At 36.2% G+C, this 13,704-nt stretch overlaps 1 protein-coding gene across 3 annotated transcripts in view; it reads right to left on the bottom strand.

Annotated features, from left to right (window-relative positions):
- The window catches only part of FSTL5 (follistatin like 5), a gene marked incomplete at both ends in the record, with an annotated part of 542,883 nt that overhangs the window by 165,900 nt on the left and 363,279 nt on the right, over positions 1-13,704 (bottom strand). For all 3 annotated transcript variants that reach the window (XM_082611409.1, XM_082611410.1, XM_082611411.1), the window contains one exon: positions 6,671-6,791. In XM_082611409.1, the coding sequence (XP_082467535.1) occupies positions 6,671-6,791 (121 nt within the window). The remainder of the gene's footprint in view (positions 1-6,670; positions 6,792-13,704) is intronic.

Raw genomic sequence — 13,704 nt, 5'->3', positions numbered from 1 at the left:
CTTTGCTGTACACCTGAAACTAACACATTGTAAATCAACTATATTTCAATAAAATGTTTTTAAAAAATAAAATTAAAAATAAAATAAGTTGTTCATGCTACTTGCTCAAAAACCACAGTTAGAGAATCACTGAGCCAGAGTAACCCTCAAAACTTCTCTCTCTCTCACACTTTAGTAACTCACAGTGGGAAGAAGAGAGAGGAGGCACTCGGCCTTTTGCTTCCTGCTTTCCGGACCTTACTGCCTGCAGGAAGGTTATATTCCCATTTGTGCTTTGTCCTTGCTGAAAGCTTAGCAGGGAAGGCTGCCTGAAACTGGAAGTTCAATTCTATGATGCATGAAGAAGCAGACCACTGTTGCTCCAGACTTAAGCCACTTTTTCTAAAAAGCTTTATCAGTAAGAAGATGATGCTTTGATGTCTATATGGCTAACTCCAAATGATGTTTCCAAATTCTGAAGGAGAAAAATAGAGGTGTTCTACATAGACATCCTATAGAACCAGAAATTTTGTGCAGAAGTTTCTGACATGAGTAGATAAACAAATCCACTTGATATTATCTGTGAGGTCTTAAACAATAAAGGAGGGAGAAATAACAGCATGCACATGGGTTTTTTTTTTTTTAATATGGACGAGCTTTCTGCCCAGAGGGTAGAGTAAACACTGAATTACTTTTAAAATTTCATACATTCTGTATCCTAAGCTGAAGATCTAAAGCCAATTTGCTTTATGTAAAAAGAAAAAGAAAAGCATGAAATGAATTCCACTGGTAGAGTCAAGCTCCTTTGATTTATACATAATGTTTCTTCTGACAAGGACACAGAAGCACTCTCATATTTCAATAATCTAATTTTGCATTGTTTGAAAAGAAAAAGGGCTATTGATAGACTTTTATTTGGCTCGCACCCAGGGATATTTAAATAGACTTTGCACTTCAAAAACACTCTTTAACAAATTCCAATGACTTGTGGTATTTGCAGAGCTTTTTATGGTAATCCATAATATATTTTATTTTTATAGCTAATTGACAAATTGTTAAGATAAATATGTTAACTTCCCTATGGAAGCCTGATTTTCTAAAGGTCTTTTTAACCTTTTCTGAAAAGTGGCTAGAGATTGAAAAATGAGTTAAACTAGTTTTAGAGATTTATTGGGTCCATAAATGTGCTATTTGTCTACCTAATTTGCATTTTCTCGCATGTTCATTGTATTTTTCAGTGTCACAGCTCCTTCTCAACTATTCTTTTGTTATTGGCCTATAACTGTTCTGAGTGACCTCAAGTTTACTATACTTATTTATACACAAAGCATACATTTAAAGTTATTATGCCCAATATAAAACCAAAGGAAAGGGAAACACTAAGAAAAGCGACAAATCACTTATTTAGCAAATGACTTGTAGGGCTGCTGTTTTATAGCTAACTCTACCATTTCTAAACATTTTATTATGAAGTGATAAACACAACTAGTTACCTATCCAGTACTTATTCTCACCTTCCTCCCTTCCTCCTAAATAACTGAACGTTTCATCGTTGTGAATGGCAAACCCCAAGGTCAAAGAAGCCTCTTTAGCAATCTCTGCATTTAGAGGGTCAATGGCAGTTATTGTCGGCACTTCCTTTAAAGTTCTTTAAAAAGTGGGCTCTCAGGTGTCAGGCAGTATTTTTCCTTCCTCTTGATTACTTTTTCCCTGCTGAAATGTGAAAATGATGGCTGGAATTTTCACCTCCATTTGGAAAACACTGAGAAAGGAAACAATGTTCTAACCACAAATAGTGGAGCCTAGGATAGTGATGGCACTGTGGGGCTGCCATCCTGAGCCACATCATCTGGGCTTCTTTTACACATAAGAACACCACACCGATACCTTCTTTATGCCCCTGTTATTTGGGGTGTCTGTTACAGCAGCTGAAGATAATCTCTTACCGATTCATGCATAATACATTTTCTACCCAGGTTTTTGGCTTCTTCAAATAGGTTTAAATATTAAAAATGATCCTTGAAATACACTTATTCCCTAGTTGATAAAAATGCAGTAGAACAAGTTTGGTTGTTTTTTATTGGTTGTGGTTGAATTTGATGAATTAGTGTTAGTCTATGCTTCATTTCTCCCTCTCAGCTAAGGCAAGAACTGACAAGTTAGATTTAAAAGAACAGCTGGGCTGTCTAAACATCTGTCAAATCTTAATGGTCCATATACTCCTTTATATATGCTTGAACTAAATAAAAGTATTTCTTATAAACAGATATTGCCAGATGCCTTCAGAAAATGTTTTGAGGGAAGGTTTTGCATTTCTTTCTCTCTAGTACCTCATTCTAGTAGTATTTTACCAACTTGAATACCCCAGTCAGTTTTTCACTTCGTTCCTCATTTCTCATGGTCTCACGTCTTTCCTTACCTACAACTTTCCTTACCTTACCATTTATTCTGTGTTCCATCATTATAGTCATTCTCTTGTAAATGTACTTAAACTTATAATGTCTCTCTCCTACGTACTCATGTGACAAAATAAGACGTTGGTAAAGCCAAATCTCCTCTTTCTATGATTACAAATTCGCAGCCAACCACAACAGAAAGGAAACATACTAATATATATCATCTCAAGAACACCCAAAGATGTGCCCAACATTCCAACTACATACTGCTATTTTTATAACCCTACCTCCCTACAACTTTTCTCCTCAAATCACTAAATCTCTCACTAACTGCCCACTTTCAATAGTTGGTACAGTAAGTCCCCTACATACGAACCTTCAAGTTACGAACTTTCAAAGATGTGAATGTGCATTCACACGTCCAGTCACATAAGTTAGTTCAGGTGTCTGGTGTACACTGTCACGTAAGTGCATCCTCTACAAGTAGTTGTGCTTTTGTGTACTTTACTGTACAGGACTGTATACAGTACGGTAGTACAGTATCTTTATTTCAAGATCAGGATGTCTGGAAGCAAGTTTAAAAGCAGCGGTGATGTACCTGGTACTGCTAAGAAGCACCAGGAATAGGAGGCCCAGGGAAAGGATGAAGAGAGACAAGAGGAAGAAGTAACTGAAGAACTGAAGAGATTCATGATGCAGGAAATGGCAAGGAGATTTTCTTTCTTTGAGGAAGCACTGTTAGTTTTTGAGGCACAGGATCTGAACGTAGAATGGTACATGAAGGTCGCAGCAGCCGTTCAGAATACAATCCAGTGCTACCGAGTCATCTATGACGAGAAAAAAAAGCTACCCAGACATCAATGGATTGTTTTTTCAACAGGGTAGATAGAATTGAATCCAGCAAGGAACAAGATCCTGTGCCATCAACGTCAGGTGTGAGTGAAACTGCAGCTTGCCCTCGGTCTCCTATTGCTGACGATCCTTCAGCTCTACCATCTCCCACCCTGTCCCCCCTCCAGTCAGTAACTCTTCTTGCCCGTTCACTCGATGCCAGCCCCTGGATTCCAGCTGTTGTGCTGTACTACTGTACTTTTCAAGGTGCTGTACTGTAAGATTAAAACATGTTTTCTATTTTTTGTGTTGTTTTTTATGTATTATTTGTGTGAAAAGTATTATAAACCTATAAACCTATTACAGTACGGTATTATATAGTCGATTGTGTTAGCTGGGTACCTAGGCTAACTTTATTGGACTTACAAACAAACTGGACTTATGAATGTGCTCTTGGAATGGAACTCATTTGTATGTAGGGGACTATTCCTCATGACACTGAAATAATCCAAGCAATGCAAAGAGGATTTCCTCATGCTCCCACCCTGAGCATCTGCTCCCAAACTGTCTGTCCTCCTCCCTGTTTCAACAGATTAACTATCAATCTTTCAAATAACAGCCCTTCCATCTGTGTACTAGATTGTATCAACTTTTTAAAGACCTGATTACTGCAATTTTCCGCTTTTTCTCTTATATGAGCTGCTTTTCATTTTTCCTGGATTATTCACATCGACATAAAAGATAATCACATCTGCAAAATGAAATTCCCTCTCTTGACCCCAAGTGACTCTCCACTTACTGCACAGTTCTCTACCTGTTCACTTTCAACGAACATAATATCCTTGTTTCTCTTTCCAAACCCCATCCCTTCACAAAAACTTTTATACCAAGGATTTCAAAGCAGATTAAATGTAGCAGGAGGTAATAGGAAGACATTGGTTTTACTCCCAGGTTTAGGGATCTTTGTTCCTGGGAAAAGGAAAGCACCAGTACTTAGTCTAGGCAATCACTGTTAATATTGAATTCCTCTTAATTCATAATGCTAAGCCTGAAGGTGGAGGAGAGGCAGCACTGTTTCTGAGACCTCATTATTCCTTTATTCTCATATTCCATCTTCAGAAAAACCTGAGATCAGAGCAAATAGTTAATGCACAGGACGGATGAAATAGGGACACCGCATTTCCCCAGCACCACTCAAGGCACATCTTACAACATAAATGCCTACAGTGTGGCTCAAAGCCTTCTTCCTGGGCTTTCCAGCTGGAGCATGGAAAGTGAGTGAGTTGTGTAAGAAACCTACATTGGACGTGACTGGGGAGCAGACCCTCAGAGGAGCATCCATTTAGAATGGTTCCCATGCTCTACCATGCATCATAATTACCTGAGAAGCTTATCAAAATGCAGATTTCAAATCAAATTTCCAGAGAGTGCTGTTGAAGCTCAGGTTCTAAATTTTTGATATTTTTTCCTGTGGTTCTGATGCAGGTAGAACATGGACCCTGCATTGCTCTACAAACCAGCTAGAACTCTAGTGTGGTAGGTACTTAGACTGGACAAACAAGGGCTAGAAGTGAGGATGAGAGGTAAAAGACAGAACTTTTGGTTAGCCAAGCACAAAATTGGAGAATCTTTCTCCCTAACTTAAAAAAAAAAAAAAAAAAACCCTCAAAGCATCAGTTTTGTCAATTAGGCCATTAGTCGGTAAAAATCACCGCAAAGAGGAAGACAAGGGCCAGGCTGCCTACAACCACCAGTTCGCCATGGATGCAGCACCCAGATAGGGAACATCCCACACACACTCCTGTCCTGTCCTCCCAAGACTGAGTCCTCTGGGACAGTTGCTATCTCTGAACATCTAACTCCAAACATCTGAGACCACTGGGAACAAGCCTCACCTCCTTCACACTTTGTCTGTTGTATTCACTGGTTTCTGTGAAAGCCCGTTTCCAAGCCTTGACCCATGTCTAGCTGACAAATGGATTTGCACCAGAAACCAAAACCTAAATCTCCTTCTGTAGAGTGTCAACAATACTCAAACTCTGCCAGAGCTGCCCTAAATATTTGCTCAAAACCCTCCAACCCCACTTTTAGCAGAAGTTAACATAAATCTTTAAGTTAAAGGGTCCAGAGATAAGAAAGGAAGCTGCCAACAAAAAAAACCAAATGGAACTAGCTGGGACCAAGATGGGAATAAATCTGACCTCCAACAGACCCTCAATCCCATTGTATGCTGATTTTCCTACATTAGCATATTCAGTGACACGCCTACCTGGTGGCCATGACTGGACACTAAGGACCAAAAGAAGATAAAAGGGGGGTGGCACCCCTCTCCCTCGAAAAAGCACTGCCCCTTCCCCAGTAAACTAATGCACATAACTCCCCATCATTAGTCTCATTCTTCCTCCGTTTGCCTTCACTCTTTAAAATTAAATTCCTTTTGCCAGGTAGGCAAGAAGTTGATCTGGGAACTTAGTTCCTGCTTCTCCATTCTTTGGTCTCTGAATAAAGCTTGTGCTTTGTCAATTTCAGCTGCAGCTTCATTATTGGCTGCTTGAACAAAACAGAAAAAGAACCTTCCCCTAAAGAATCCAAAAAAAGAGTGGATATATGTATATGTATAACTGATTCACTTTGCTGTACACCTGAAACTAACACAACATTGTAAATCAACTATACTCCAATAAAAATTAAAAAAAAAAAAAAGAACCCTGCCCTGCCGGGTAGGGGGAGCAGAGTCTATATGACTTAATTCAGTAACAAAACCATAAGCTCCCCAACCTTTTCAAACTTTTTTTCCACTCTCCTCTTAATTCATCCCAGTCACACTAGCCACCTTGCTGTTCCTACAGAAAGCCAAGTAAGTTTCTGCTTCCTTTTTGTAAACCATAAAGTAAATTAATGTATATATGTGTATGGAAATTAATTAGTGTGTATTAATGAATCATACATACAATCCTATTATCAATTCAACTAAATAACTAAAATGTGAATTAAGTCAGAAATAAAACAAAGCACTGATTGTAAGATTGATATCAGCCTACTTGGCCAATGCTCATAGCCATTAAATTAATTATTGAGATTATAAAACTTTGTACATAAATAAGTTTTCTATATCACTAATAAGATCAACTAAACATCTGGTCTAACTAAAATTTTTAAATGCTTAATTTTTTCAGTTTCTGAAATTTATACAGTTGCCTAATTGTTGATATTCTAAAGTTGAAAAAATAGTTTAAATTTCCTATGCTTTAATTTTCCAGTCAGAATGAGTTACTCTGTAATGTTTCATGATGAGAAAAGTGGTACAAATTTATTATATTTACTTACTCACTTTTTTTTAATTGGAAGGGTTTTACATTAACAGTAAGTCCTGAAACTCAAAATGAAGCCTTCTTAGTCAACTGTGACAGTCTTTGAATACCTACTGAAGCAAAAAGCAATTAAAACACCCCCACATTTCTTACCATTAACCTGAAAGATATGAGTCTGATAGATGTGTTCATAGCCCTCTGCATAGCAGGTGTAATTGCCCATGTGAGTTGTGGTGACCTTGGTAATATATAAGGATCCATCATCTCCAAAGTCCTATAGAAAAAAAGTAAAATTAAATAAAATTAGCTGTTTTTACTTAAAATGTATTTCAACAATTCACTTTTTTAAAACATGTATTCAGGAGCAAAGTATTTTAAAATATTATCTTTAAATTACCAAAATGATCACTGTTAGTTCTATAAAGTTGCAAGATTTTATAGGCTGTAATTAATATTTTCTCAAGACAAGTTTTGTTTAAAAAGTATTATCTCAGTATTTATTTGAAATATATGAGCTTATATAAAATAATTGAATTTTTACATATTTATTCTAATTCAGTTTACATTTTAATGAATAAAGGTATAAGTTATTTTTCTTATTTATAGCTAAAACAAATAGCTCTTAACTACATTCTTCACATTTTTGTCTATTAAGTTTTATATCCTTTAATTATATCTTTATCTAGGAAAAAATATTAAAACAGTGTGGTTTCAGACATAAAATTTATAGCTATATCAGTAGAACAGGATTTTTTAAGCCTCCCAGAAATAATCAGTACATTAGCTAAAATAACCATGGCATTTCAAATTTATGGGGGAAAATATGCATAACCGTTTTAGAAAAAAGATTTTAAAATCTTGTGCTGTTTATCAAAATCAAATCCAAGAAGCACCTCTGGAAGAGTAAAGACCAGAAAATCTTCTCTTTCATAAAGGGAATGAACACACTGGCAAAAATTGTCAGAATCAACTTATTCAGAACTTTGGAAATAGACAAAGGCTCACACCAGCGCACACAGCATTACTGGAAAAAGTGGCTGTATTTCAGCAAGGACAGCGAGGCTGGTGGCTTCCCTCTCTTCAGAGCTGCATGGAAGCCTTGGACCACCAGCTTCGTAACTCTGCTAGCAGTGAAAACTATCATCCTAGCAGACCCTGGAGAGAGAAGAACGGGTCTGAAGCTCCTCCAAGACCCCATCCTCAGAGAATCATCACAATCTGACCTACATGGCAGCTCCCTGAAAATTTCCATTTTCATGAATTCTTTTTATTTGAGCAAGACTTAGAGTTGAGTCCATATGTTTCTGACTCCATATGTTTCTGACTTTACTTATATTCACACCATGTGCATTTCTGTTAAAAATAGCTTCCCTCTAACTGATATTCACTACAGATTAATTACAATCAAAAAAATGACTAGGGGGCTATTGAATATGGACCTCAAAATAATGAAAATGTTCTCCCAGTCAAGAAAGAGAGAGACAGAAAGAAGAAGAAGAGAGAGAAAGAAACAGGGGAGAAGAAGAAGAATGAGAATAAGGAGAAGGAGAAGCAGAAGGAGGCTGGGGAGGAAAGGGGAGGGAGCTTCAGGGGGGAGGGGAAAGAGGAGGAGGGTCAGGAGGGAAGGAGAAACATACTGTATGTTCTGACCATCAGATTATTTAGCTGATGGATATTTTCTTAATGATTATAAAATAAAATAAAATTCCTCAATATCATATTATATGAGATTGATCATAACACATTTCTGCAGCTCCCAGGGGCATCTCATAGACTTAGAGGAAAAGCCTCATGCCCTGCACGATAGGGGAGAATTTGGAGATTAAATTCTAACAAGGACGTCACTGAGTGACACCAATTTGTGATAGCATCCCTTGCATCACCACGGGCTACCATTAGAAACAGGGCTCCTGGGTGAGCACTTAGGCTAGAGAACAGAAACACCAAACAGAAAGGCCAGGCTGTCCCTCAGGTTAACATAAAGGCAGGTAGTTGACACACAGCTTGGTATAATATGAGAAAAAGCCAAACCTTTGCAGAAATCATTCAGGATGATTAGAATTAAAGAAATTTTGAGAAAGACTATGAGCCAAAAATAAATCTTGATAACCTGAAATATAATAGTAAGATACCTAATGAGCACAAGGTAGACAAGCACACAGGATGTGCATGTACCAGAAAGACTCCTCACAAGCAAAACAGACCAGGGAGACCAAATCAGAACAGAGATGAATCCCCTCATGGGACAAGAATAACTGGAAATAATCATAAAAACCGAAAGTATATCTCATATTTGTAATTATATTTAAATTCATTTATGCCAAACTGCACATAGGTCTTTTAAAGTCTATTTTCAAATAATACTTTTTAAATTATTCATAAAATTTGAAATAAACAACTTTTCCATGTGTTTTCCTGTATAGCTACCTAGAAAGCTTGGCCCTTCCCAATCTACTATAATACAGATTCCTTCACCAAATGATGTGAAAATTTTCCAAGAATATAACCTTGAGAATGTTTATTAAAGTACCTTATTTTGCTATCTGTGTTATTCTGTAATATGAAATCCTTTTAATGTAAGTATGCTCTAAATTAACATATTGTGTGATCCCTTCTAATCTATATATCATTTCTTATTCTTTCCTCTTTCTTCCAAGTAGAAGCAAAATCTTCCAGCCTCAATTTCTTTCAATACACAACTTTATAATCACCTTTTCAAACAACATTTCTGAATAAGCAAGATTGTCTCACCACTTTGCATGAAGCATGGATTGTTTCACTATACTTATTATAAAACTCAATAAATATTTATTGAGCACTTAAATATGTCAGGCACTGTGATAAATAATTTAAATAAATTATCAGATTTTATCCTTTAAGCAACCTTTTTAAAATGCACTACTATTAGCCCCATTTTATATATAACAAAACTGAAATATGCTGATGTTAAGCTTGGGCTCATCTGAGGTCACCAACTGCTATGGTCTGGGTGTTTGTGTGCCCCACTCAAAGTTCACCTGTTGAAATACTAAAGCCTAATGTGATAGTGGGCCTTTGGGGGGGTGATTAGGTTGTGAGGGTGGGGCCCTTAAGAACAGGATTAGTGCCCTTATCCTACAGAGATTTGAGGACATGGGAGAAGATTCTGGCTATGAATCGAGAGGGTGGCCATCACCCAGAATATTAATGTGCTGGCACCTTGATCTTGGACTTAGCCCTAGAACTGTGAGAAATACTTTTTTGTTGTTTATACCACCAAGACTTAGTCTTTTGTTATAGCAGTCCAACACAGTAAGACACCAACCAAAGTAAGGGATCAGAAATTGGCATCCAAACAAATGCCCAGACTCCAGAACTGAACCCTTGTTATTATGCAATTCTTAAGACATCTTCATCTTTCCTGATTCTCCATTATTTTAGCCAAACATAAAACTTACCTTTTGAGGTTTTTTTTTAATATGGATACATCAGTCCTACGCCTTACCTCCATCCTGATTTAGCATTTCTAATCTTTTAATCTTTCATTTTCTCAGCATTTTTCCAATCTCAAGTAGATTAAACTAACTGTGTGATTTTGATGCTCAGCCATGGTTGAGAGTTATGTCCTTATATAACAGATGCTCCCTGAATTTGGGGACAAAATCTTGCACTTATTCGGAACCCCCATTACACCTTTATAATCTTGCTGCCAACAGATTCTCCATAAATATTTCTTCAGTGATTAAATCTTTATGAACCTCTATACCATTAAAAAGTTGCCTCAGGGCACTAATGTCTGGAAATTCAATAGAAAAAACCTAAAACCATTTATTTTGTTGAGTTGACTACTTATATTATTTTCAAAGTAGTACAAAAGGGAACTGTGGAAAAAAGGAAAATCTATAGCACACTTCTAAAATTTTGAAAATTGTATGGCTACTACTAATTGACTATAATCAGTGGTGTAAGGGTAATAATCATAATGTTTAACAACCTATAGAGGATAGGCACTGATCAGTCAGAATGTATAAGGCAGTAAACATCAGGTATGACTATACCAGAATAAAACAGCTGAATTTTAGGCATGTATTTACCCATAGGCATTTGTTATGATCCAAAAGATAAATCCCATCCATTAGAAAATGGTTAATTTCAAATTTAAGTTTATTTTCCTATTTCATATTATGTTCTTTTTCATAGCTTTAAATTACATGGTCCCAGTATTACAATACTTTAAATGAGGTTTTCTATGTAATGCACATTGCTTTGATATACACTGGCATTAATTTCCTTTCTAATTTTGATTATGCTAGTGTGCTTTTACTTTGTAATATTATGAAAGCTATTTTCCTAGCTTTATATGTGTACAAAATATATTTTCATAAAATAGCAATAAAAGTAATTTATGCATGCATCTACATATTGAAATTCACAAAAATACCATTATCTCATAATTTATGTGATTTTTTAAAAATTATGGAAGATTCTCACTAGTCTATTTTCTTAGATGTTTAACCTATCATCAATAAAAAGCACAGTGAAGTATAAAATTAAATAATATAAATCCGATTTGGTAAACTCATTACTTTTAATACCTTTTTTCCTAAAGTAAAGAATTTCATGTATCAATTTAAAGAAATACAATAGAAAAGTAAACTAATATGAATTGAAATTTTTTTCCAAATTGATAAGCAAACAAAAAGTCAAGCAACTGCATTCTTTGGTAGAAAACCAACATTATGAAAACTATGTACAACAATATTATTTGATGGTATATGTAAACAGTTAGACTATATTTTATTTCCCTTGAGAAAATAACCCTGGCAAAAGTTTCCATTAATATAATAGTGAGTAATAAAAATAAGTAAAAATATCAATCACTTTTATGGAACAACTCTTCAAAATGTTTTACATATATGCAGAGTCAGATTTGCCCAGAAGCTGAAAGAGTTTAAGTTTCAGAGCCCCTCATCTGTACAAACCCTTTCCAAGGGCCTGGAATGTGTTTATATGGTCATATATTTCTGTAAAATTTAGAAATATATTTATAATTTTCTGTGACTTCTTTTCTTATTTTAATTAATATCCTATTTTATAGCTAATTGTTATTTATAATTTGTATCCTATTTCTTAAATAGAACACCTTCAATATGTAGGTACTTTAAAACATCAAGATCTATATAACTTTGAAATATATTAATTAACCATATTATGTATATTTCGACAATATGTTTTACACACAAAGAAACAGAATTCAGAAGAGTTAACTTTTCTGTGGAGGCTAATAAGTTAATGATATAATATTCAGAACTAGGCTGTCTGGCTCTGCTTCTGAAGGTCCACGCTTACAGACCCAGGTGTTTACATGGATGGATCTCCAAGCTCAATGTCACATATATATAGAATGCAGTACAGCTCAATTTACATAAAGTTCAAAACAGGCAAAAATAAACCGTGTTTTAGAGACAAATACATTTATGGTAAGAATGAAAAGAACTGGTTAACATATGACTCATGGTAGGAATTATATCTAGAGTAGAAGGAAAATATAGTGGGGAAGAGCCTACGGGGGCTTCAAGTGTGTTTGTCATATTATAGTCTTAAATGAGTATTGAGTCTATAATTATCCACATATTATTTTCCTTTAAATTGTACCTATCTTATAGATACTCTCAGGCATGGGTAATATTGAAATATAAAAAGAAACTCAATAAAAAATCTGCTAGACATTAAATTGTGTATCTCGAAGTACATAGCTTCCCCCAAGTATATATATCAATAGAAATCTCAGTCTCTTTCTCATTACTTTAAATAGACTGGAATTGCACTTCTTAATTGAATGGTATAAAAATAAAACATTTAGATTTTAAACTATATTTTTGTGTATTTCAAAAGAGAATAAATCCTTATTTTGGTTTTCTTAAAAATATTTATAACATAGTAACCAAAGGTACCCAGAATCCTGGTAACTTTTATGGAATTGCTTAATTAATGACATGTATTACAGAGTTCTGGCTCCATTTTAGGATAGATAGATGGAAAGAGTTTTATCCAAACAAGAAGAAGCTGGACAATCTGCAAAATCACCCTGTTCTTGAACCCATTAGTGTGCTGACTTTGAAAGGCAATAATGAAAGTAAAATCTAAGGAAAGCTGGAGTGAGCCTCCAGACAGACAAGACACAGGCAATCATTCACGTCTAACACAGCACTGGAAGGAAACAAGGCGGCCGTTCAAACAGGTACAAAAGATATCAACTAACTTCTTAAGGAACTGCTAAAAGTTGAGCAGCCACAGTTGTGAGAGTACAGAGCCCTGAGAGCACAGACGCCGGCAGTCCCTTCTCCATGGACCCCACTGTTTGCTTCTGAAAAGTCTGGGGGCAGGAGAGAGCTGAGAAAGCATCCCTCAGGTAATGGCGCTGCTGAGGGAGAAAACAATTCTCACCTGGATCCTTCTCCCCAGTGGAGCAAAGTCTTAAGCTGCTGAAAAAAAGGCAGCAAATCCTTTCAGTGGGTGAAAACTGACAGAGCTTGGGAAAAGGAGAGAAGTAAGAAATCCTCCTAGTTTCAGAAAATTAAAGATCCTTTACCACTGGAGGCAGGGCAGCGTCATGGAGAAAACCTGGCTCAAAAGACTCAGAGACACATGAGCTGCCTAAGGCTGATGGTGAATGAGGAAAATGTAGAAAGCTCTGTTCCTCACTGCCCAGGCTAGCGAGGATCAAGAAACCAGCAACAGCAGACGAACAGAGGGACAAGAGCATGGAGAGACAAAGGTACAGGCTCACACGGAACACCTAAAACTGAGGGTGGATGAAGCACCACCTGGAAGATGCTCAGATATCCCATCAGTCTGGTTTTTACCCTAACCACAAGGTGACACTGAAGAAACCGAGGCTGGCGGTTCATTGAAGGTAATCACAGCAACCAATAAAACTGAAACACAGCACAGCCCCTCATTAAAGGCCAAGCAGAGAGAGAGGCATGCTTATTTCCAGACATAAATACTATCTACCTTGGTCTCTGCTACCCAACACAGAGTATGTACATTTCAATGAAAAGTTATGAGACTTATAAAATGGAAAGAAAAAATAATCTGCTGTTGAGAGACAAAACAAACAGACAGAGGATTTAAAATAACTACAATTAATATGTTACAAGCTCCAGTGGAAAGACTTGAAGACATTCATGAATAGATGGGTCATT

This window comes from Mesoplodon mirus (genome assembly GCF_964341445.2).
Source record: "Mesoplodon mirus genome assembly, chromosome: 2".
NCBI classification, from domain to species: Eukaryota; Metazoa; Chordata; class Mammalia; order Artiodactyla; family Ziphiidae; genus Mesoplodon; species Mesoplodon mirus.
This window is presented reverse-complemented; position numbering and strand designations above follow the sequence as displayed.